Raw genomic sequence first — 27101 nt, forward strand, 5'->3', positions numbered from 1 at the left:
GTTCTTGGATTGGAAGAATCAACATTGTGAAAATGACTCTACTACCCAAAGCAATCTACAGATTCAATGCAATCCCTATCAAACTACCAATGGCATTTTTCACAGAATTAGAAGAAAAAATTTCACAATTTGTACAGAAACTCAAAAGACCCCAAATAGCCAAAGCAATCTTGAGAAGGAAAAACGGAGCTGGAGGAATCAGGCTTCCTGAGTTCAAACTATACTACAAATCTACAGTAATCAAGAGAGTAAGGTACTGGCACAAAAACAGAAATATAGATCAATGGAACAAGATAGAAAGCCCAGAGATAAACCCACACACATATGGTCACTTTATTTTTGATAAAGGAGGCAAGAACATACAATGGAGAAAAGATAGGCTCTTCAATAAGTGGGCTGGGAAAACTGGACAGCTACATGTAAAAGAATGAAATTAGAGCACTCCTAACACCATACACACAAAAAAAACTCAAAATGGATTAAAGACCTAAATGTAAGGCCAGATACTATAAAACTCTTAGAGGAAAACATAGGCAGAACACTCTATGACATAAATCACAGCAAGACCCTTTTGACCCACCTCCTAGAGAAATGGAAATAAAAACATAAATAAAAAATGGGATGTAATGAAACTTAAAAGCTTTTGCACAACAAAGGAAACCATAAACAAGACGAAAAGACAACCCTCAGAATGCGAGAAAATATTTGCAAATGAAGCAACGGACAAAAGATTAATCTCCAACATTTACAAGCAGCTCATGCAGCTCGATATCAAAAAAACAAACCAAACCAAAAATGGGCAGAAGACCTAGAAAGACATTTCTCCAAAGAAGATATACAGATTGCCAACAAACACATGAAAGAATGCTCAACATCATTAATCATTAGAGAAATGCAAATCAAAACTGCAATGAGATATCACCTCACACCAGTCAGAATGGCCATTATCAAAAAATCTACAAACAGATGAAGGCTTGGAGGCTGGGGGAGAGTGGCTTGCTCAGAGAGAACACAGAAGTTCTGCGCCCTTTCCTCAGACCTTGCCCTGTGCATTGCTTTCATTGGGCTGTCCCTCTTTGTAACAGAAATAAGAGTAATTCCAGGGGATGCCGCTTTACAGGGGCCAAACCTTGGAATGCAACGTCAGAAAGCTATTTTCCTAAAGTCTCCAACATCAAGGAGAGGTGGCATCCTTTAGTCCGTGAGTACCGGAATTGGAGTCAGATATCCTGAAGTCAAATCCCAGCGCACTGAGAAGAACATGCATACTTCATAGATCTGAAGTCTCGGATGAACTCTTCTTGTTTCCATCCACCTTCCTGAACAGCAGCAATGAACCTGCGCCTCAGATACAGATGGATAAACCAAACTAATTAACATGGAACTTACAAAGCTTAGAAGGGGGTGACCCCAGGAGGCCAAAACCGTCTTTCAAAACCTTTGAGCTCTGAGCCGTGTGGATGAAGGGCTGTTGGTTCTGCAGCCAGGAGTCAGTGCTGTGCCTCTGACGTCGGAGAGCCAACTTCAGGACACTGGTCCACAAGACACCTCCCAGCTCCACGTAATATCAAACGGTGAAAATCTCCCAGAGATCTCCATCTCAATAGCAACACCCAGCTTCACTCAACAACCAGCAAGCTACAGTGCTGGACACCCTATGCCAAACAACTAGCAAGACAGGAACACAACCCCACCCATTAGCAGAGAGGCTGCCTAAAAACATAATAAGGCCACAGAAACCCCAAGACACACCACCAGACGTGGATCTGCCCACCAGAAAGACAAGATCCAGCCTCATCCACCAGAACACAGGCACTAGTCCCCTCCACCAGGAAACCTACACAACCCACTGAACCAACTTTAGCCACTGGGGACAGACACCAAAAACAATGGGAACTACGACCCTGCAGCCTGCAAAAAAGAAAACCCCAAACACAGTAAGATAAGCAAAATGAGAAGACAGAAAAACACACAGCAGATGAAGGAGCAAGTTAAAAACCCACGAGACCTAACAAATGAAGAGGAAATAGGTAGTCTACCCGAAAAAGAATTCAGAATAATGAGAGTAAAGATGATCCAAAATCTTGGAAATAGAATAGAGAAAATGCAAGAAACATTTAACAAGGACCTAGAAGAACTAAAGAGGAAACAGCAATGATAACACAAAAAATGAAATTAAAAATACTCTAGAAGGGATCAATAGCAGAATAACTGAGGCAGAAGAACGGGTAAGTGACCTGGAAGATAAAGTAGTGGAAATAACTACTGCAGAGCAGAATAAAGAAAAAAGAATGAAAAGAACTGAGGACAGTTTCAGAGACCTCTGGGACAACATTAAATGCACCAACATTCGAATTATAGGGGTCCCAGAAGAAGAAGAGAAAAAGAAAGGGACTGAGAAAATATTTGAAGAGATTATAGTTGAAAACTTCCCTAATATGGGAAAGGAAATAGTTAATCAAGTCCAGGAAGCACAGAGAGTCCCATACAGGATAAATCCAAGGAGAAACACACCAAGACACATATTAATCAAACTATCAAAAATTAAATACAAAGAAAACATATTAAAAGCAGCAAGGAAAAAACAAATAACACACAAGGGAATCCCCATAAGTTTAACAGCTGATCTTTCAGCAGAAACTCTGCAAGCCAGAAGGGAGTGGCAGGACATATTTAAAGTGATGAAGGAGAAAAACCTACAACCAAGATTACTCTACCCAACAAGGATCTCATTCAGATTTGATGGAGAAATTAAAATCTTTACAGACCAGCAAAAGCTGAGAGAGTTCAGCACCACCAAACCAGCTTTACAACAAATGCTAAAGGAACTTCTCTAGGCAAGAAACACAAGAGAAGGAAAAGACCTACAATAGCGAACCCAAAACAATTAAGAAAACGGGAATAGGAACATACATATTGATTACCTTAAATGTAAATGGATTAAATGCTCCCACCAAAAGACACAGATTGGCTGAATGGATACAAAAACAAGACCCATATATATGTTGTCTACAAGAGACCCACTTGAGACCTAGGGACACATACAGACTGAAAGTGAGGGGATGGAAAAAGATATTCCATGCAAATGGAAATCAAAAGAAAGCTGGAGTAGCAATTCTCATATCAGGCAACATAGACTTTAAAATAAAGACATTACAAAAGACAAAGAAGGACACTACATAATGATCAAGGGATCAATCCAGGAAGAAGATATAACAATTATAAATATTTATGCACCCAATATAGGAGCACCTCAATACATAACGCGAATACTAAAAGCCATAAAAGTGGAAATCAACAGTAACACATTCATAGTAAGGGACTTTAACACCCCACTTTCACCAATGGACAGATCATCCCAAATGAAAATAAATAAGGAAACACAAGCTTTAAATGATACATTAAACAAGATGGACTTAATTGATATTTATAGGACATTCCATCCAAAAACAACAGAATACACATTTTTCTCAAGTGCTCATGGAACATTCTCCAGGATACATCATATCTTGGGTCACAAATCAAGCCTTGGTAAATTTAAGAAAACTGAAATTGTATCAAGTATCTTTTCTGACCACAATGCTATAAGACTAGATATCAATTACAGGAAAAGATCTGTAAAAAATACAAACACATGAAGGCTAAACAATACACTACTTAACAACGAAGTGATCACTGAAGAAATCAAAGAGGAAATCAAAAAATACCTAGAAACAAATAACAATGGAGACACGACAACTCAAAACCTGTGGGATGCAGCAAAAGCAGTTCTAACAGGGAACTTTATAGCAATACAATTCTACCTTAAGAAACAGGAAACTCTCGATTAAACAACCTAACCTTGCACCTAAAGCAATTAGGGAAAGAAGAACAAAAAAACCTCAAAGTTAACAGAAGGAAAGAAATCATAAAGATCAGATCAGAAATAAATGAAAAAATGAAGGAAACAATAGCAAAGATCAATAAAACTAAAAGCTTGTTCTTTGAGAAGATAAACAAAATTGATAAACCATTAGCCAGACTCATCAAGAAAAAAAGGGAGAAGACTCAAATCAATAGAATTAGAAATGAAAAAGGAGAAGTAACAACTGACACTGCAGAAATACAAAGGATCATGAGAGATTACTACAAGCAACTATATGCCAAAAAAATGGACAACCTGGAAGAAATGGACAAATTATTAGAAATGCACAACTTGCCAAGACTGAATCAGGAAGTAATAGAAAATATGAACAGACTGATCACAAGCACCGAAATTGAAACTGTGATTAAAAATCTTCCAACAGGGCTTCCCTGGTGGCGCAGTGGTTGAAAGTCCGCCTGCCGATGCAGGAGACACGGGTTCGTGCCCCGGTCCTGGAAGATCCCACATGCCGCGGAGCGGCTGGGCCTGTGAGCCATGGCTGCTGGGCCTGCGCATCCGGAGCCTGTGCTCCGCAACAGGAGAGGCCGCAACAGTGAGAGGCCCGCATACTACACACACACACACACACACACAAAAAAAAAAAAAAAAAGAAAAAAGAAAAAAAAATCTTCCAACAAACAAAAGCCCAGGACCAGATGCCTTCACAGGTGAATTCTTTCAAACATTTAGAGAAGAGCTAACACCTATCCTTCTCAAACTCTTCCAAAATATAGCAGAGGGAGGAACGCTCCCCAACTCATTCTACAAGGCCACCATCACCCTGATACCAAAACCAGACAAAGATGTCACAAAGAAAGAAAACTACAGGCCAGTATCACTGATGAATTCGATGCAAAAGTCCTCAACAAAATACTAGCAAACAGAATCCAACAGCACATTAAAAGGATCATACACCATGATCAAGTAGGGTTTATGCCAGAAATACAAGGATTCTTCAATATACGCAAATCAATCAACGTGATACACTATATTAACAAATTGAAGGAGAGAAACCATATGATCATCTCAATCGACGCAGAGAAGGCTTTTGACAAAATTCAACACCCATTTATGATAAAAACCCTGCAGAAAGTAGGCATAGAGGGAACTTTCCTCAACATAATAAAGGCCATATATGACAAGCCCACAGCCAACATCGTGCTCAATGGTGAAAAACTGCAATCATTTCCACTAAGATCAGGAACAAGACAAGGTTGCCCACTCTCACCACTCTTACTCAACATAGTTTTGGAAGTTTTAGCCACAGCAATCAGAGAAAAAAAGGAAATAAAAGGAATCCAAATCAGAAAAGGAGAAGTAAAGCTGTCACTGTTTACAGATGACATGATACTATACATAGAGAATGCTAAAGATGCTACCAGAAAACTACTAGAGCTAATCACTGAATTTCGTAAAGTAGCAGGATGCAAAATTAATGCACAAAACTCTCTGGCATTCCTATACACTAATGATGAAAAATCAGAAAGAGAAATTAAGGAAACACTCCCATTTACCATTGGAACAAAAAGAATAAAATATCTAGGAATAAACCTACTTAAGGAGACAAAACACCTGCATGCAGAAATCTATAAGACACTGATGAAAGAAATTAAAGATGATACAAACAGATGGAGAGATATACCATGTTCTTGGATTGGAAGAATCAACATTGTGAAAATGACTCTACTACCCAAAGCAATCTACAGATTCAATGCAATCCCTATCAAACTACCACTGGCATTTTTCACAGAACTAGAACAAAAAATTTCACAATTTGTTTGGAAAAACAAAAGACCCCGAATAGCCAAAGCAATCTTGAGAACGAAAAACGGAGCTGGAGGAATCAGCCTCCCTGACTTCAGACTATACTACAAAGCTACAGTAATCAAGACAGTGTGGTACTGGCACAAAAACAGAAAGATAGATCAATGGAACAGGATAGAAAGCCCAGAGATAAACCCACGCACATATGGTCAACTTATCTTTGATAAAGGAGGCAGGAATGTACAGTGGAGAAAGGACAGTCTCTTCAGTAAGTGGTGCTGGGAAAACTGGACAGGGACATGTAAAAGTATGAGATTAGATCATTCCCTAACACCATACACAAAAATAAGCTCAAAATGGATTAAAGACCTAAATGTAAGGCCAGAAACTATCAAACTCTTAGAGGAAAATATAGGCAGAACAGTCTCTGACATAAATCACAGCAAGATCCTTTCGGACCCACCTCCTAGAGAAATGGAAATAAAAACAAAGATAAACAAATGGGACCTAATGAAACTTCAAAGCTTTTGCACAGCAAAGGAAACCATAAACAAGACCAAAAGACAACCCTCAGAATGGGAGAAAATATTTGCAAATGAAGCAACTGACAAAGGATTAATCTCCAAAATTTATAAGCAGCCCATGCAGCTCAATAGCAAAAAAACAAACAAGCCAATCCAAAAATGGGCAGAAGACTTAAATAGGCATTTCTCCAAAGAAGATATACAGACTGCCAACAAACACATGAAAGAATGCTCAACATCATTAATCATTAGAGAAATGCAAATCAAAACTACAATGAGATATCATCTCACACCAGTCAGAATGGCCATCATCAAGAAATCTAGAAACAATAAATGCTGGAGAGGGTGTGGAGAAAAGGGAACACTCTTGCACTGCTGGTGGGAATGTGAATTGGTACAGCCACTATGGAGAACGGTATGGAGGTTCCTTAAAAAACTAAAAATAGAACTACCATATGACCCAGCAATCCCACTACTAGGCATATACCCTGAGAAAACCATAATTCAAAAAGAGACATGTACCAAAATGTTCATTGCAGCTCTATTCACAATAGCCAGGAGATGGAAATAACCTAAGTGTCCATCATCGGATGAATGGATAAAGAAGATGTGGCACATATATACAATGGAATATTACTCAGCCATAAAAAGAAACGAAACTGAGCTATTTATAATGAGGTGGATAGACCTAGAGTCTGTCATACAGAGTGAAGTAAGTCAGAGAGAGAAAGACAAATACCGTATGCTAACACATATATATGGAATTTAAAAAAAAATGTCATGAAGAACCTAGGGGTAAAACGGGAATAAAGACACAGACCTACTTGAGAATGGACTTGAGGTTATGGGGAGGGGGAAGGGTAAGCTGTGACAAAGCGAAAGAGAGGCATGGACATATATACACTACCAAATGTAAGGTAGATAGATAGTGGGAAGCAGCCGCAGAGCACAGGGAGATCAGCTCGGTGCTTTGTGACCGCCTGGAGGGGTGGGATGGGGAGGGTGGGAGGGAGGGAGATGCATGAGGGAAGGGATGTGGGAACAGATGTATATGTATGACTGATTCACTTTGTTATAAAGCAGAAACTAAAAAAAAAAAAAGATACAAATTAAAATTGTTAGCATTAACTTAAAAAAAAAAAAAAAGAAAAACTTTCCTATTTGGAAAATGAAAGTATAATCTTCATTGTCACCACTCTAATTTGCCCAAATATATTAATATCTCCTATGAACTAATAGTTCATAGGACTAAATATTAAAATGATGAGATTTTCTACTTGGCAAAGGATTTTTCAAATGAAACATTGAATTGCTTTGAATTGCAAATCCCTTTGTTAAAAGTAAATGCCACACTGACAAAAAGAAAAAAAATTAACATACGGATGAGTGTGTATAAAATAAATTCTTAATAAAAAATTAAACATTAAAAAAATGGATTAAAGACCTAAATGTAAGGCCAGAGACTATCACACTCTTAGAGGAAAACATAGGCAGAACACTCTATGACATAAATCACAGCAAGATCCTTTTTGACCCACCTCCTAGAGAAATGGAAATAAAAACATAAATAAACAAATCGGACCTAATGAAACTTAAAAGCTTTTGCACAGAAAGGAAACCATAAACAAGACCAAAAGACAACCCTCAGAATGCGAGAAAATATTTGAAAATGAAGCAACTGACAAAGGATAAATCTCCAAAATTTACAAGCAGCACATGCAGCTCAATAACAAAAAAACAAACAACCCAATCCAAAAGTGGGCAGAAGACCTAGATAGATATTTCTCCAAAGAAGATATACAGATTGCCAACAAACACATGAAAGAATGCTCAACATCACTAATCATTAAGAGAAATTCAAATTAAAACTACAAAGAGATATCATCTCACACTGATCAGAATGGCCATCATCAAAAAATCTAGGGACTTCCCTGGTGGCGCAGTGGTTGAGAGTCTGCCTGCCGATGCAGGGGACGCAGGTGCGTGTCCTGTTCTGGGAGGATCCCACATGCCACAGAGCGGCTGGGCCCATGAACCATGGCTGCTGAGCCTGCGTGTCCGGAGCCCGTGGTCCGCAACGGGAGAGGCCACAGCAGTGAGAGGCCCACGTACCGCAAAAAATAAATAAATAAATAAAAATCTAGAAACAATAAATGCTGGAGAGGGTGTGGAGAAAAGGGAACACTCTTGCACTGCTGGTGGGAATGTGAATTGGTACAGACACTATGGAGAACAGTATGGAGATTCCTTTAAAAAACTACAAATAGAACTACCATACGACCCAGCAATCCCACTACTGGGCATATGCCCTGAGAAAACCATAATTCAAAAAGAGTCATGTACCAAAATGTTCATTGCAGCTCTATTTACAATAGCCAGGAGATGGAAACAACCTAAGGGTCCATCGTCAGATGAATGGATAAAGAAGATGTGGCACATAAATACAATGGAATATTACTCAGCCATAAAAAGAAACGAAATTCAGCTATTTGTAATGAGGTGGATGGACCTAGAGTCTGTCATACAGAGTGAAGTAAGTCAGAAAGAGAAAGACAAATACTGTATGCTAACACATATATATGGAATTTAAGAAAAAAAATGTCATGAAGAACCTAGGGGTAAGACAGAAATAAAGACACAGACCTACTAGAGAATGGATTTGAGGGTATGGGGAGGGGGCAGAGTAAGCTGTGACAAAGTGAGAGAGAGGCATGGACATATATACACTACCAAACGTAAGGTAGATAGCTAGTGGGAAGCAGCCGCAGAGCACAGGGAGATCAGCTCGGTGTTTTGTGACCTCCTGGAGCGATGGGATAGGGAGGGTGGGAGGGAGGGAGACGCAAGAGGGAAGGGATATGGGAACATGTGTATATGTATAACTGATTCACTTTGTTATAAAGCAGAAAGTAAAAAAAAAAAACTACAATGAGATATCTCACACAGGTCAGAATGGCCATCCTCAAAAAATCTAGAAACAATAAATGTTGGAGAGGGTGTGGAGAAAAGGGAACACTCTTGCACTGCTGGTGGGAATGTGAATTGGTACAGCCACTATGGAGAACAGTATGGAGGTTCCTTAAAAGACTAAAAATAGAACTACCATATGACCCAGCAATCCCACTACTGGGCATATACCCTGAGAAAACCATAGTTCAAAAAGAGTCATGTTCCAAAATGTTCATTGCAGCTCTATTTACAATAGCCAGGAGATGGAAGCAACCTAAGTGTCCATCATCGGATGAATGAATAAAGAAGATGTGGTGCATATATAAAATGGAATATTACTCAGCCATAAAAAGAAATGAAATTGAGTTATTTGTAGTGAGGTGGATGGACCTAGAGTCTGTCATACAGAGTGAATTAAGTCAGAAAGAGAAAGACACATACCGTATGCTAACACATATATATGGAATCTAAGAAAAAAAATGTCATGAAGAACCTAGGGGTAAGACAGGAATAAAGACACAGACCTACTAGAAAACGGACTTGATGATATGGGGAGGGGAAGGATAAGCTGTGACAAAGTGAGAGAGTGGCATGGACATATATACACTACCAAACGTAAAATAGATAGCTAGTGGGAAGTAGCCACATAGCACAGGGAGATCAGCTCGGTGCTTTGTGACCACCTAGAGGGGGGGATAGAGAGGGTGGGAAGGAAGGAGATGCAAGAGGGAAGCGATATGGGAACATATGTATATGTATAACTGATTCACTTTGTTATGAAACAGTAACTAAAACACCATTGTAAAGCAATTATACTCCAATAAAGATGTTAAAAAAAAAAGAAAAAAAATCTACAAACAATAAATGCCGTAGAGGGTGTGGAGAAAAGGGAACCCTCTTGCACTGTTGGTGCAAATGTAAATTGATACAACCACTATGGAGAACAGTATGGAGGTTCCTAAAAAACTAAAAATAGAACTACCATACGACCCAGGAATCCCACTACTGGACATATACCCTGAGAAAACCATAATTCAAAAAGAGTCATGTACCACAGTGTTCATTGCAGCTCTATTTACAATAGCCAGGACGTGGAAGCAACCTAAGTGTCCATCGACAGATGAATGGATAAAGAAGATGTGGCACATATATACAATGGAATATTACTCAGCCATAAAAAAATGAAATTGAGTTATTTGTAGTGAGGTGGATGGACCTAGAGTTTGTCATACAGTGTGAAGTAAGTCAGAAAGAGAAAAACAAATACCGTATGGTAACACATATATATGGTATCTAAAACAAATGGTTCTGAAGAACGTAGGGGCAGGATAGGAATAAAGATGCAGACAGAGAGAATGAACTTGAGGATACAGGGAGGGCGAAGGTAAGCTGGGACGAAGTTAGAGAGTGGTATGGACATATATACACTACCAAATGTAAAATAGATAGCTAGTAGGAAACACGCACATCAGCTCAGTGCTTTGTGACCACCTAGAGGGCTGGGATAGGGAGGGTGGGAGGGTGATGCACGAGGGAGGAGATACAGGGATATATGTATATGTATAGCTGATTCTCTTTGTTATGAAGCAGAAAGTAACACACCATTGTAAAGCAATTATACTGCAATAAAGATGTTAAAAGAAAAAAAAGTCTCTATTGCAATGCAGGGGACACCAGTTCGATCCCTGGTTGGGGAACTAAGATCCCACATGCTGCAGGGGAACTAAACCCACGTGCCACAACTAAAGCGCCCATGTGCCACAATTACAGAGCTCATATGCTCTGGAGCCCACGTGCCACAACTAGAGAGAAGCCTGCACACGCGCCACAACGAAAGATCACGCGTGCCACAACTAACACCCAACACAGCCAATAAATAAATAAATATTTTAAAATAATAATAATAAAAAAAACATTCCCTGAAAGCCATTGAGGAGTTTGGGTCTTTTGAGCATGAGCTGACCATTCTCCTTGCTGGGCCCTGCAATAAACACTGTACTTTCCTTCACCACAACCCAACGTCAGTAGATTGGCTGTGCTGTGTGGTGGGCAGCCAGACCCAAGTGCAGTTCAGTAACACAAGTTCCTTTATACAAATAAATATCTTTGATTCAAATAAATAACTTTAGGCCCAATAATTAAAAGCATGGACAACTTACCATTTTATATCATATAATTTACTTATTTTCTTGTTGTTGCTTCCTCCTCATGAGAATGTAGAGCTATATCAGGGTAGATTTTTGTCTGTTCGTGGATGTAACTCCAGCACTTAAAATAGTGTGTGGCACATAGTAGGTACTCAATAAAAATATGCTGAATTAATGAACAAAATCATTCTAGAGCTATATCTTCACTAGTCTTCTAACATCTCAAGATCTTTCCCCAAAAAACTACTATATTCATGTTTAGTAATGGGGAAAGAGTATAAAAACATCCCAAATATGTAGTAATCAGGGATTTCTAAACAAATTATACTATATTCATATAATTCAAAACAGTCATTAAAAATTAATTTTTAAGAAAGGCATTTGACATGAGAAAATAATATACTCTAAATGTCTGTGTGTTCAAAGCAGATATTAGAACAATACTCTGGTCCTCAATGGTATACAGAAGTAGAGTCAGGACAACTAGGCTCTGGTCTGCCTCTGGCCCTCCACCTGTGAGGTCAAATTTGGGTCAGCTGCTTCTTAGTTAACCTCTCAGGTCCTAGCCTCGTCATCTCTCCTTTAGATTACACAGTTCCTATATTTGCTTCTAGGTACAAAATTTTAAATTTCTGAGTTATTTGCACAAAATATTGTGCAAACTCATGTTTCCTGGTGTTTGTTCCAGGCTTGACCATCAAAATTGATCAACTATTTTACTGTCATGTACTTCTTCACCACCCTTACTCTTTTCCTTCACTATTTCTTCACCCTTCAAGGCCCTTTGGTGTCCCAAGTACCTTCTCTCCAATCTCAGCCAGGTCTCCCCCAGGCAGCACTTCCAAGTCGGGGAAGAGAGCACAGGCCTCCAGAACTTGCTGGTATTTCTTTTCATCCAACTCCGACCCAAAAAGGATGTTGTCCTTTATAGTGCCATTCTGGATCCAGGACTGCTGCGGGACATAGGCTACAGTGCCCTAGGATGGGAAGGGTCAGACCATATGACAGTTTTGTTCCTCTGGAAATGCAGTGTTGAAGGAGGGGGTGGCAGGAGTTGGGAGGAACAAATGGAATGTAGATTTTTAAAAAATGTATGTCAGGCTGACCGAGCAATTGATATTTATAAAGGTGCATGTATTTATTGCACCATCCAGGGAGAAAGATTCAATATCCTATGCATCATTTAAAGTCTCCTTTTTTGGACTATCACTCTCTAGCCATGATCCCCAAAATGGAAGATGACTGCACGTGCTGCTTCTAGAACAGGGTTTTAGTCAGACCCCAGAGAGTTTACTAGGACCAACAGAGGGCCAACACTGATGGGGGAATGGTATAGACAACATCTTAGGAAGCAAGAACTAAGAGATTGAAATTTGGGTTCCAGGCTGATGCACGAAACAGATCGTGTCAAATGAGAGATGGAGACTGATAAATGCCTGTGTTTGAGGACAAACTCAGTTATGAGTTAGCAAGAAAAAGCTTCCTGAAAGGAGTTAGGAGGCAGAGTTCAATCTGTAGAGTCTGCTCTGCTATACTGCATGTTTATTTAATGCAAATTATCTCATTAGTAATCAGTAAATCAGGGAATAATGTCAGTATAATGTGGAAGAAGTGTTGGTTCTTAAAATTTTTCCAAGCATGTCAGTGTAAAGCAATTAGGGGCAAGCTTTCTTATAATTAAGAAGAAAGGCTTAGCAATATATGAAGATCTTAAGAAAAGCTAAAAATCTATAGACATGCCTCTTTTTGGTGTGAGTAGTGGCTGGTTAAATGATTCCAGATACCTATAATTTCCCCTAAATTTAGCTCTCTGGGGAAGCTGAGAGTACTGATGGAGATGCCATGAAAACATTTCCTCTCTATTTAAAAAAGTTATAATTGACGACATCTATACTCTATGTCATGTTTTCGCACTGGAAGCAAGTGCCCTCAAACACCCAGCTCTCAAAGGAAGAGGTGAGAGGCCCAGAACTAATTGTGAAGCTGGGTGTAATTGTCAGTGGAGATTTTACAGTGCTACTGTTTTTATTGTTATTGCTGTTGTTGTTTTTGTTGCTACCCTGTTTACAAAGTTACATATGTTTTTAATGATCTGTTCCAACTCTTTCCCCCAGGTCTATTATTTTTATTGTACAGTTTCGCAGAACGTGAGGTTTTCAGAAACACAGATATAGTAGAATTACCTATACTTTGATAGAAGACATCTCTATTCAAGTTTTCGAACTTTAGTATGCATATGAGAATCACCTGGGGAGCTCATTAAAAATGCAGGTTTTTAGAATCTACCCCAGAAAATGATTATATATGTGGGGTGGGGCAAAGAATCTACCATTTACAAGTCTCCCAGATGTCTCCACGACCTCACCTACAGCAACATGACAGGAGTAGTTATCAGATTCTAGTTCATTCTCCCAATGAGAAGGCAGCGCCAAGAGAGCACATCTGAGTGTCAGAAGTCTTCTCCTTGGCATTCCTTCTCACCTTGACTGTGATGTGCCCATGGACATTTTCCATTTCTCCCAGCATGGCTGACATCAAGGAGGATTTCCCAGAGCCCACAGTGCCCAGCACAGCCACCAGTTGGCCTGGCATAATGTCTAGGTTCACGCTGAAAGAGAGAAGTGCACTTGAAGGAGATGGGTGTGTGGAGGGGTGTTATTCAGGAGAAGTTCAAGCCACTTCTCAGACGCTCCACAGGAAGTCTGATTATTAGGAGATTTTCCCTTAAGATTGGAAAATTTGTCTTGCATATACAATACTCCAAAGTATTTCTCTAATGATTTTTTTTTCTGCTCTAAGAGTTTTGAGAGTAAGCCCTCATATATAAGTTGTTTGTGCCAAATGTGAGTTTTCACTGGAAAAATTATTTTAGAACCAACATGGTACCACTGAACAAGACCCTATTGCTTCAAGTCCCAAGTCTGCCACTGCCGAGCTGCGTGATCTTGGGGGGGTCACTTCTCCTGGACTCTCATTTCTAAACTAATGGGGTTGGACCAGATTAATGTATCCCCAAGTTGGCCATTCAATGAGAATAACCATTCAGTAAAACACTTGCTGAAAGCACAGATTCCCTGCTCCCCTCCCCCTGGAGATCTGGCTGAGTCTGGCTGGGGAGGGGCCCACACTGGGCCAGGCTCCTGGAACCTCTCTGTTCTGGCCCTATTATTTGAGTCCCTAGAACATTAGGAACATGGGGAACTTGTTCACAGGCGTTCTGAACCTGCCCCTTGAGCTGGACTCCTTCCAGACTTATACTACTAACGAAGTGGGAGCTATGTCCACTCTGCTCTCTGCAAAGTGAGGCTTTCAGGTTGGGAGGGTTCAGAGGTGGGGCTTCTGGCCTGACACATGCTGGGACAGGCTCCAGAGTCCACGTTAAAGGATCTAGGAATAGGAGAGAAATGTGGAAAGTTCTGGTTGTAGCAGGGAGATGATCAGGTATACTCAGTTGTGAAGAAAAAATCTGGCCTGCTTGGGCTCCTGCTGTACTCTGTGGTGCTGTGCTCAGTGGCTGAGTTGGGTGTACCAGTACATGCAGTGCTTAAGGAACACATTACACGCAGCAATGTGGCAAGAAAGGGTTGGCTTAAGGCAGGGGAATGTGAGAATGGGTTATGTAGATGAAAAATTCCAGATCTGAAGTTGATTATAGAGGCAGCTCCCAACAACCACTCTGGGCAAGAAAGGCAGATTTTTCTTGATTACTATTCTTAAGTGAATAAATGAACTTAAATTGAGCTCAGGTTCTTGTGTGTATCCACTACCATACCCAGAGACCTAGGCTACCTGCCAACCCTGCACTACCTCCATCCACAGTCTGGAGAATAAATGTCTTCATAGGCTCTCAGCTGGATGTGCACTGTCCCACAGTAGGAAAGCAGGGTAGCAGATGTAGTTACAGGGACAGGGGCTCAGGATCTTTGCCGTCAGTTCATCCCTCCAGGAGTTTAGCCTGCCCTAGTCTCTAACTGAACACATGCACATAGCTCGTTTCCCCATGTATTATATTACATGGAATTTTTCAATAACAAGACTGGCAAGGAGAATCCTAAAAAACAGCAAGAGGCAAAGGAGGCAACTCACTCTTGGATTGTGACTTCCAAATCGTGGTCCCAGGTAAAGGATGCCTCAGAAAACTGCACAGCTTTGTCTGTTGAGAAAAAGTCCCCTCTTTAAGTCAGATGTAGGTCCCCACATGTCTGTCTGCCCTTTCTTAGCCTTCAGGTGTCCCTCACTGCTTCCTCCAGCAGAGCCCAAGATTGCCTCTGTCAGGTGCTGACTCCTGAGCTGACAAGAGGCAAATGAAAGCTCCTGGGATGAGACCGAGAGTTGCCTGCATACGATGTCTTTTTTTTACTTAGGAGTCCCAAGCCTGTTGGTAGCCCAGATTCTTGATCTACAGACAGTCTGGGTACATTCCCAGGCCCTCTGTTGCCTAATCTCTTGTATAAATTCCACTTCCAAATATAAACTCAGCCATTCCCTGCCCTGGATTCCAGACCCACTGCTCCTTCTGGCTATGGATGCCCCCCAATCCTTAAACCTTTAGAACTTGTGTGTTCTTTCACTCCAGCCTATCTTCCCAATTCCACATGCTTGGCTCCATCCGGACTTCTGTTTTCTAGATCCTTTGCAGGATTCCCTGCTTATCCTCAGAATAGCTGCCCCAGCTTAGCTTGGCAATCTGGCTAAGCCATCTGTTCTAAATGAAAGCATAATTTAAGTAATAACGGTACGCATACTGTGCAAATATAGGTGCAAGGTAAGTCCCCTAGCTTTCCCTTTCCATCAGTTTCTTGCTGCAAAGTACTGGTGCCAGCACTGTGAATATATATGGGATGCAACTTCCAAATTCACTTACCAAAATTGCAGTCATGTCGAATGGCAGATGTGTCCAAGTCATCCCCTCCCAAATATTTTTCTAGCCGTTCTACGGAAACACTGGCCTAGAGAAGGACATAAAGGATAAAAAAACCTCAATGACAAGCACAAGTAGAGGAGTTTGACTTCGTCATCAGCCTTGAATGTGGAAGCAGATAGTCAACCTGCCAGGCTTCTTGCCCATGATTTGCTATTTGCCACACCTGGAACCTCTGGCCCCCCAACCCTCGGCCCCCCTCCCCAGCGTGATTCAGCCACACCTCAGCCCTGGGGGCCAGCCCACTCTGAACAGAGGGAAATTAAGATGCTCTATTTCAGCCCCTCAGAAAACTCACTGTGGTGAGTGGGGGGGGGGTCAATTCTACTTCTCTCTTTGGACCTAGTTCCAGAAACTGTCTTCTGCCTTCTTCCGAGACAAAACTTCTGTCTGATTCTGGTAACTGGGCCCGTGGCATGTTCTCCTTTAACTGAGTCCATGACCCATACAGTGCCTCACTGCCCACATGCCGTGGTCATCGGGCCCCTTTGTTATGCAGGGAGCTGTCACCTCTGCTGATCCTGCTTTTGCTCTCTAGGCGATAAACTATCTGAATCTAAAAAGAGCATGTTATTTCGTTATCAGCCGAATCTATCAGCCTTCCTTAACACCCTCCAGTACCGGGAGAGGTCTTTTCCTAAACCCCAGTCCTTCCTATGGCCTGAGCTGTCTGAAGCCAGCTACCTCCAGGATGAATGCAGGTCGCCACACTTTGTCATCCTGGCTGCCTCACCAGTCTGCCACCTGCCCCGTGCACGTCCTCCTGAGGTCTAGTACCTGGTCTATCTCAGTGACTGTGCTCAGTTTTCAGGACCCAAACACTCCCTATGGCCCATTTTCTGACAGCTTGAGGCTCCCAGATTGCATTTGGTTTTACCACCATGTATGTGGCTTCATCCAAAGAGAAGTCTTTCCTCTCCTTTTGTGCCATATTTCCCTAATGCTACATAAATACCTCCCAAGGAGATGGATGAGACTGAGATGATTATCCTCAGTTTATAGTCAGAAAAACTGGGGCTCAGTGAGCTTGTGATTTTACTAAATCAAACTTCTGGTCTCCAGACACCAAAAAAATCTCTCTAATTGAAGGTTCACCAGCAGAAGCTAGAAATGAGATATGACAGACCAGTCATTCTGGACTCCAAGGCTTTTAACCAGAGCTAATCAGTTAGCAGTGAGAGTTCCTACCCACCTGGAGCATGGAGGAGACCATCATGGGAAGCATGCTCATGGGGAAGCGCAGGATATTGAAGAGGGTGATGGAGGTGAAGGCCTTTTCTGCATCCAGAATATTATTGCTGTCCACCAGGACGTAAACAGAAAATGTGATCACAGACACCTGGAAAAGCAAAGCCATCTGTGATTTATTCCTAAAAGGGATCAAGCAGCCTTGTTCTGTGTCTCAGGAACACAGTACTGTACCAGAGTTGAAGGAGTCTTAGGGATTATCTCAACCCTCCCATGTTACAGATGAGAAGCCTGAGCCCAGAAGAGGAGGAAATATATTGCCTGAGGTCATAAAGTCAACTAATGGCATTGCTGGGACCAGAGCTCGAGTCTCCTGGCTCCTGTTATCAGTGTTCCTTCCGCTACAGACCCACGTGGCCTCCCCAAGAAGATAAGAAGCCTTCCCACGCAGACCATGCCTGGATACCACATTCATGCTGAACCCCCTGGAAACTTGCTCTGGGCAACAAGACCACCAAATTGTGCACAAGGGTGAAACTAGATTTGGGGACATGAGGTAGGAATAGCAGCATGAGGACTTGATGAGCCCCTGGATTTCAGGGTCAGGCCTACAGGTGCGGGCAGTCTATCTAAACAGACCTTCTTCTCCAGGAAGCTGACCCAGCCCACCGACTCCTGTCACTCACCAGCACCGGAGTTAAGTATAAGAGAAATATCATCACAGACTGCAACTGCCCAAATGTCAGCAGGTTCCTGAGTTCTTTCTTACGAAGGTCGTGGACTTGGTTTTGGAATGAAGGTTCCCAGGCAAAATATTTCAGGATCTAATGGGATAGAAAAGAGCACAGCTTACACCGTTGCCCCAAAAGGACATCAGGTGCATAACATCCACCCATGTTTTAGGATATGCTCCCCAAAATTGGGGAAGTAGAAATTCAGATTATAAAGTGTGATTACAGAAAGGTAACTTGTATTTGTTGACAACTTACTAGGTATACAACGTTTTATATACATTATCTTACTTAGTCCTAAGTGTGACCAACTGTCCCACTTTGCCTGGGATTAAAGGTTGCCCAGGATATGGGGCTTTCAGTGCTAAACCCAGAAAGTTCTGGGAAAACCAGGAAGAGGTAGCCACCTACTCTAACAGAATTACTGCATCCATTTTAACAATAAGGAAACAGGTTGAGAGAGACTAAGTAACTTGCCCAAAGCCACCACCCTAGCGAGTGGTAGAGCTGAGACCCGAAACCAGGTCTATGCTTTCATTTTGCTACATTGGCAAGAAGACATATAGAGCTCTGTGTGGAGAAATATCAGGATGTTCAAAGGGGCCTCTTTTTCATTTTCAAGAAGTTTAGGGTAATATTAAAGTCCATGAATTCAAAAACAATGTATATATTAAAAAAGAATTTATTGGTCACCTTTGAAGGATGAAAATGCATTATTTTGAAAACTAGTAAATAGAGGAAAGAAGCTTGTATTTATCCTGCCTATCCTGTACAAACTTTATTTTAGGGTAACCAACTAGGTGATTAAAGATCATTCTTCATTACACAATTCCAGCTAAGCAATGCCAAAGGAATAATGGAATTAAAACATCACCATTTTGCAACTACTAATGAAATAATAGAACAAGGCAGTGATCATCAGTGGCTGCTAAAACTTTTATGACAGTGGTTTTCAACCTTGGCTGCATATTAGAATCACTTAGCGAGCTTTAAAAAAAATTACACACACACACACACACCTATATGCCTGAGCCTCACCCCCAGAGAGTCCAATTAAAATGGTTTGAAGTAGGCCCCAAGCCTCAGTGGGTTTACAAACTTCCCAGGGGATTGAAATGTGCTTCCAGGGCCACAAATCACTGCTCTGGGTGAAAGAACAAGCAGGAAACACAATAAGGGATGAGTCAGGCTGACAACGCCTGGACCCCATAAACACTCATCATCGCTAAGTTAGGAAGCAAGCACTCTCTGAAAGTATCCTTGCCCCTCAACCCCACCCCAAACAAACAAACACAAAAAACAAACAAGCCAAACTATACTCAAGCCTCTAGATCTAACCACCAATTTACAAGAAACATTGGAACAAGACAACTTGTTTTCTCTAAAATGACCAAATGACTACTGTAGATTAAAAGCACTATCAACTAATTGCCATGTGTGGGCAGTTTTTGGATCCTTATTCAAACTAACCAATGGTAAAATAAAATTAAATTAAAAAGACATATATGAGGTAATTGGGGAAATTTAATGGTATCAAAGGACTGTTCTTTTTTTTTTTCAGGTATGCTATTGGTATTGTGGTTATGTTAAAAAATGAAGTTCTTATTTTAGAAATACATACCCAGTATTTACAAATGAAATGACAAAATATCTGAGATTTGATTTTAAATAATCTAGCAGGGCATGAAGTGGGGAGTGGGAATATATATGAAACAAGTTAGGTCATGCTGATAATTGCTGGAGCTGGATGATAAATCCATGGGGCTTCATTAAACCATTATCTTTACTTTTGTGCACATTTGACCATCTCTACAGTAAAATACAAAAACAAAACAAGCCATTTAACATAATTAAATAGAAATCATGATCAAAAGAGGTCCTGAGAGGAGTACCAGGGGAAGAAACAGGAGACTTCTGGGTTAATGAATCAGAAGTCACGGGACACATCACAGGCCCAGAAGCAGAAGTCCACAACCTCTAGCAGGTTTGTTAAGCCCAAGAACCCACTGTTGCTGTCATTGTGCCCAGAGAGTCACCTACACCCAGCTACTCACCTTGATCCCACTGAGAACCTCATTCATGATCTTTAAACGTTTGTCTTTATACTTCATATTTTGAACCTGCCAGGAAAAAGTGAAACACAGAACACACTTCCATGTGAGAGGGTCCAGATTTGCTGCAGATACTAAATCTCAGTGGTGCTGTGGCTGTCACTTGGTGAGAACTTGTGGTGCCCAGTGATGGGCTGTGTCTCTCCCACTCTCCTTGCCTCCCCGCCCCTGCCACACCCACCTTCTTTCTGAACCCGAACAGCCTTGGCCTGACTGTGCCCTCCTCCTAGGTTGTTTTTTCCATGGCTTCCTCCTTCACATTCAGGTTGTTGCTGTCCAGAGCTCAGCTCAATGTCCCCTCCTCACAGAGGTCTTTCCTGATCCCCTAATCTAAAACTGCCACCCACCCACTCACTAGCATATCACCCTGTTTAATTCTCTGCATAGTACTTATCATAACTGACATTTTCCTTCTTTGCTTTTACTTGTTTATGGCCTGAATCTCCACCCCAAGTAGAACCTGAGTTCCACAAGAGCAAGAGCCTTGTCTAATTTGCTGCTGTGTTCCCCCCAAAATAGGATATACAAACAATATTTTTTAAATATTTTCAATTAACTGAATGCAAAACAAATGAAGGACAAAATGACATACACCATTGAGTTCACCCATCCAAAATATGATTGCTGGCCTAGCTAACAACTGTCCACGTGGAGCCCTGCTGCCTGGTGGTAGCAGGGTTGGTTGCCAGGATTTAGGCCTAAAGTTTGGGTCGCTCATGTGACCGCTCTGTGTGGTTGGTTTGCATTGCTATGATGGAGAAACAGGGCCAATAATCACTGTGCTAAGAACAGCCCAGTGGAGCAGGGTGTAAGAGTTATATGCAGGGTCCCTGGGTGGCTCTTCTCTTTCCAATGAGGAATATGAATCAAGACAGAGTATATAAACCCTAAGAGTGGTCAGAAGATGAAAAGAGAAGATAAAGCCAAGTTCATCTGGGACAGTGGCAAGTCTTCTACCAGCTTTGCGTTGCTCAAACTCCAATCACAAGTCAGAATAGAGGAAGTAAAAGACTTTAGACTTTGAAGAACATAAACATGTCCCCAGTGACTGTTTCTTTACCTGAATAGCCCTATTCTTGGTGGCAATTACCCCATTAATTGGGATTAGGAGCACCATCACCCCGACACCTGCTAAGACTGAGGGCCCCAACTCTGCCCACAGGAAGTAGATGGACAAGGAAATCTGTAGAACGTTTGACCACAGCAGGTGGATGAAGCTGGTCACGTCCATGAGTTTCTGGGCATCCACAGACATCAGGTTCACCGTTTCTCCAATGGTGTACTGCTTCCTGGCCTGGTTGGATAGAGTCAGCGCCTGAAAACAAAGATTGGAATTGGGACACCTGGACAGGGCCAAGGATACTGGGGAGTGAGAGGGGAAATTCAGGAAGGAAGTGAAAGACAGTAGAAGGATGGGCTCCATATGGACACAACTTTTCCAAGGAGCTGTGATCTTCTTGTCACTAAATCTTACACACAGCGTTCTCTCATTCTTGACCACTCTTTCCTGCTATTCCTACCTTCCCCAACATCTGTTCCTCCACACACACTTTTTTTGCTCAGAAAAGTCCTATTTATCTCTTAGTGTCAACTTAGATGGAACTTCTCAGAAGACTTCCCTGACTCCCAAGTTTAGTTTAGATGTTTCTCCTGTGTATGCCCCTAACACCCCTCTGCCCTTACATTCACCACACTGCACTGTGTAATTTTGTTTTTCTATTTCTCCACCAGTTGTAAGCTCTGTAAGGACAAGGGCTACATCTGTCCAATTCACTACCGCTTTGACATGCACACAGTAGGGAAATCAAATACTGAAGGATGGAAGGAATGGAGGGATGAAAGGAAGAAGCACATATTCATTCTTGCCTTGCAGACTTTAATGTGGCAATGTTATTTGGAGCCATACTGTGAGGATGTTGCAACCATTCCCAAGGAGGACAGAGATCTTAGAATGGTGAGGAAAGCTGCGGGGTTCACACACTGGAAGCAAAATGACTTATTGTCAGGAATTTGAGGGCAATATCTAGATGCCTGAATCTTGCAGCATGAGCCTCTTGTTCTCATGTTAGAGAGATCAGAAGGCTGAGACACACAGTCTGTCACTTACAGCAGTGCCTTGTACAAATGCTCCCAGACAAGAGGCTGGGGGGTGGGGGGTGGCTGCATGAAACCAGCTTGTACTACGCTCACCAAGCCACCCTCTGGTGTGGGCTACATCTTTCCAGAGGAATGAAAGCCTTCTTCTAATTCCCACAAGGCAGTGTATGGGCTATGAGTGGCCCTAGAGATCACCTTCCTCCTCCTCCTAGAAGCTCTACTGTCATCTTAATCCATCAATAAAGTCTTTAGAATATATCAGGATTCTTGGTTGTATAGTAAAAAGAAGGAAATTTCCTAAAATATTAGGCTACCAAGGTTCTAGAGACATCATTTCACTGCTATGCCTCCCCTTTGGTATTGAAAAACAAAAACAAAAAGTAACATCTAATTACCCTTCAAGGTAATCACTATACTTTTCTTTTTTCAATAAATCTTTGTAAAGTGGAAAAGTCATTAATTTAGTCCCAATAGCCCTTGTCTAGAGGCAGGTCCTGTCTATGGGATTCTAGGCACTGAAATGATCTAAGCCCCACTTCTCTGTAAAATAGGGGTAATGCAGTTACTTCCCAGGGCTAAGAATTGATAATGGATGTAAAAAATGCTTCATAATGTTTCATAAATGAAGCATAATCTAAACATATAAAATTAGTCAATTTTAAATTCTATTTTAGGGACTTCCCTGGTGGTCCAGTGGTTAAGACTCCGCCTTCCAATGCCCGGGGTGCAGGTTCAATCCCTGGTCAGGGAGCTAAGATCCCACATGCCTTGGGGCCAAAAAAACAAAACATAAAACAGAAGCAATACTGTAACAAATTCAACAAAGACTTTAAAAATGGTCCACATCAAACAAAATCTTTTTAAAAAATTCTATTTTAGTGGCAATATTTATTTGAATGAAGGTCTCATTAAGGGCTCTATTTTACACATTCCTTATGGATTGTAACAGTTGCAAAACCTGGAATATATCAATATTAAGAATCAAAGTAGTGGAAATGAATCATCACAACTGTAAAAGTGTACATTCATAGAAATGTCTGAGACAGCCTGGTTAGTGACCTCATATCCTGCAAACCAGCAGAAATACAGTATCTCCAGAAGGAATAAGGGGATTAAAATTTTAATTTGGGTGAAGACAAATTCCAGTGTGAGGGTATCTGTGAGTTCAAAGAACTTGACCAGACTTCTGATCTAAAGACATTTGGATCACCTCTCTGGGTCTCTCGATGAGTCAACATCTACTCAGGAAAGACAAAAGACACACTGGAGTTTTAAGAGAGGAAAGCAAAGGATAAAATCAGGAACTGTAACAGAGAAATCACTATGATGGAACACTCCAGTTGTGGATGAAAAAGAGGAAGAAAAGGCAACCGACTGACGTTCTGACCTATAAAAATTATCATCTTCTAATGGATGAATTTTCTCCTCAGGCTTGTAGTCACTATTTTCATTTCTTTTTATTTTTTAAATTGAGATATACTTGACTCTACTTTCATTTCTTAAGGGAAAAAATGAGAATTCACCTTGGTGTCTAGGACAGAGGGAAATAAAGTTGCTCTGAGAAAGTTAAATATTAAAAGCAACGTGTCAGAGGGAAGATGGGCAAAATCATCTTAAGGAAATGGAATAGCTCCCAAGTCTGCAGAGCTTAGTAACAAGTGTGAGGTATTTACAAATCCAAAAAAGGAATCAGGCAGAGGAAGTGTTGGTCGTTATTCAAGACTGAGAAAAAGAAGTCGCTAGGCAAAAGTCAGTCCGGGGAGATGGAGTCCTGGTTCACAGAGCGTTCTAGTCTATGGCAAAATTGTGATTTGAGATGGACACACCAGGTCTTATGAGCCAAGTTTCATGCAGTATTTGGTTTAAACGTTGGTGATTTTAAGAGTCTGCCCTTGGCCAGCTTCTTTTCTGACTTTACATTCTGTCCCAAGGTGTTGTCACCTTGTGGAGAGAGGAAGGAAGAGAGGGATGGCATGCAAGCCTTCAAAGCTGAAAGGCAGATCCCGGACAGAGAACAGCTTGCCAGCTTTTCCCTGGAGTGCACCTCACCCCCCACACACAGACGCTCTATGTCTGTACACACACTTTTCATTTTCGTCTCCAAAGAAATATCTAAAGAAGGCTGTATGTTTAGCCAAAATCCAGTGTTGAGGTCAGTTATCATTTCCACCAAATTTTCCTCAATCTTGGAAGAAATGCTCATGTTTACAAAGAGGATTTTCTTTGGTGATGCCTGGCATATTCCACTTACCTTCTTATATACAGAAGCCATGATGGTGGTCCGTACTTTCATGCCCAGCATAAAGCACAGTTTAAAGTAATACTGAAGGCAGACAGACTGGATGAAGGCCACGGCGAAGAAGAGGATTGAATAGAGATACCCAGTCCACAGATATATATCATGGTCATTTGCAAAGGAGATCAGCAATCTGCCAGAGCAAAACCAAGTAAGTGGTGCCCATCAAGCCTCCGAGGGCTCTTCACCCTCCTTGTGCACAGCCAGCTACGCTATCCTCCCCTGTTGGTAACAAAAGTGACCAGAATTGTTCAATGCTCTTGGAAGACTGAGCTCCACAGCCATGCCAGCGCTCTTGCCTTTTTTGGAGATGAGCAGCAAGGGCTAAGGGTTGACGACCCATGACCGTGAGACGGGATAACGTGTGCTCCACAAAGCTGCCACTGCAGTGTTTTCTTTGATGCTCTCTTTCCCTACCCTCTGGTAAAAGAGGCTGTTATGTAGCAAGCTGATTGATTCCTGGAAAGGAATTAGGACATGTATCCAGCGTGAGTTAGAAGGGTTTCCCCTGGAGGATAGTTCATTCCATAGATCCTGGCAGACTGAAGTCCTGTCATGATTAACCCAAACCACCCACTGAATGCCTGACTGGAGCAATGAGGTTACAGAGACTATGTACAAGCCTCTCCTGGGGTATGAGGCCCACGTTTTGGACATGACTCAGCTCACAGCAGTTCTGTTTAAGAAGAAAGCACCCCTAAGAAGCATCTGGCTTCCTATGAGGAGAAGGACATGGAAAAGAGGGAGGCTAAAGGATCTAAGTGATTTTTCAGATCATTTTAGATCTTGAAAAATGCCTTGTGCTTTTCATGAACACAATGCTGTAAGGTTGAAGAAAATTATGAGCATTTAAAAAAATGGAAACTTAATAATAGCCTCCTGCCTGCATATACAAGGGGCAAAAAGCAGAGTGGCAGAGGAGGCCCTGAAAGGACAACCCAGGGCCTGGGGACTCACTTCAGCAGCTGAGGATTCAGAAACACAAGGATGTCATACACCAGCTTCAGCAGGAATGATTTCAGGAGGATGACGTAGAAAGTTTTGAAGAGGGCTTTCACCAACCAGGACTTGGGAAAGTCTTTTGTGGTCTCAGACTTCTTTTTATTCTTTTTAGTTTCTTCCTGGGTACAAAACCAAACAACATCAGTGCTTGCAGAGCTGTGTGGTGTAAGACTTTGTCTTTACTGAACAGTTCCCAAGTGTTAGCCCCTGAGCCCTGCTGCCTTCTTTGTACAGGTTTCGGTCTTCTCTCCACTGCCTGGTCCCATTCACCCTTTTAGCTGCTATCGCTGTTCCCCTCTCCCCCTCCTAACTGATACTTCGGATCTATTTTGGATTAGGAAAACAGGCAACAAACCTGGTGAGAATACCATGTAAAAACAAAGAACAGCCTCCGACTGGGGGACTGTGGGGCATCGTGGGAGGGAAGGGCACGGGCATGATTTTTATATATATATATATATATATATATATATATATATATATATATATATATATATATTTCGGATGCTTAAAAGCCTTTTCATTCTCTTCTTGCTCACGGTTATTGTGGGATGTTATGGGTTGAATAGAATCCCCTGAAAAGTTATGTTGAAGTCCTAACCCCCAGTGCCTTAGAACGTGCCCTTGTTTGGAAATAGGGCCTTTGCAGATGTAATCAAGTTAAGATGAGGTCATTAGAGTGTGTCATGGAATGGGTCCTACTCCAATATGACTGGTGTCCTTGTAAGAAGAGACACAGACATGGGGGAAGAGGCCACATGATGACAGAGGCAGAGAGTGGAGTGAAAACATCCACAACCCAAGGAACACCAAGGACTGCTGGTAAAACCCAGAAGGTAGAAGAGGCAAGGAAGGTTTCTTCCCTACAGGTTTTAGAGGGAGCATGGCCCTGCCGATGCTTTGATTTCAGACTTCTGGCCTCCTGAGTTGTGAGACAATACATTTCTGTTGTTTTAAGCCACACGGTTCATGGTGCTTTGTTTCAGCGACCCCGGGAATCTACTACATGGGATATCACCACCCACTCTCCCGCCTCTTCCTTTTCCTGTCTCAGGAGTCCCCACCAGGCCCCCAGTTCCAGCTTCTCAGCCTCAGTGACATCCTCTTGTAATTTCTCTCACTGGGATCCCATCTGATCGGTCTCTTGCCTGAACAACTGCCTCAACCTGCTTGCCAGCTTCCACTTTTGCCTCCCAACCATCCGTTCTCCTGGCAGCTGCTTCAGTGGGCTTTTAAAAATGTCAATCTGATTGCATTACTCCTCTGCTCAAAACTTTCCACCGGCTTTCCATCAGAGTTAAAATAAAATCCAGACTCCTCACCATGGCCCATGAGGGTCTACACCACTTAGTCCCTGCCCCTTTCCCTGAGCTCACCTCACCCCTCACTCAGGCTCTCTCTCCACGCTCTCACATCCTCTTTCTCTTCTCCAAACAAGCCAACCATGTTCCCCACTCAGCTTCCCCC

At 41.8% G+C, this 27101-nt stretch overlaps 1 protein-coding gene across 4 annotated transcripts in view; it reads right to left on the reverse strand.

The window, feature by feature from the left end:
- Positions 1–27101, reverse strand: part of ABCC2 (ATP binding cassette subfamily C member 2) — a 70971-nt gene that overhangs the window by 28828 nt on the left and 15042 nt on the right. For all 4 annotated transcript variants that reach the window (XM_081247583.1, XM_081247584.1, XM_081247582.1 and 1 more), the window contains 10 exons: positions 25590–25753; positions 24588–24765; positions 21300–21554; positions 20183–20248; positions 18084–18221; positions 17402–17548; positions 16153–16237; positions 15375–15441; positions 13770–13896; positions 12089–12265 (listed from right to left, as the gene is read on the reverse strand). In XM_081247583.1, the coding sequence (XP_081103709.1) occupies positions 12089–12265; positions 13770–13896; positions 15375–15441; positions 16153–16237; positions 17402–17548; positions 18084–18221; positions 20183–20248; positions 21300–21554; positions 24588–24765; positions 25590–25753 (1404 nt within the window). The remainder of the gene's footprint in view (positions 1–12088; positions 12266–13769; positions 13897–15374; positions 15442–16152; positions 16238–17401; positions 17549–18083; positions 18222–20182; positions 20249–21299; positions 21555–24587; positions 24766–25589; positions 25754–27101) is intronic.

The sequence above is a fragment of the Mesoplodon bidens genome (assembly GCF_964165515.1).
Source record: "Mesoplodon bidens genome assembly, chromosome: 1".
Classification (NCBI taxonomy): domain Eukaryota; kingdom Metazoa; phylum Chordata; class Mammalia; order Artiodactyla; family Ziphiidae; genus Mesoplodon; species Mesoplodon bidens.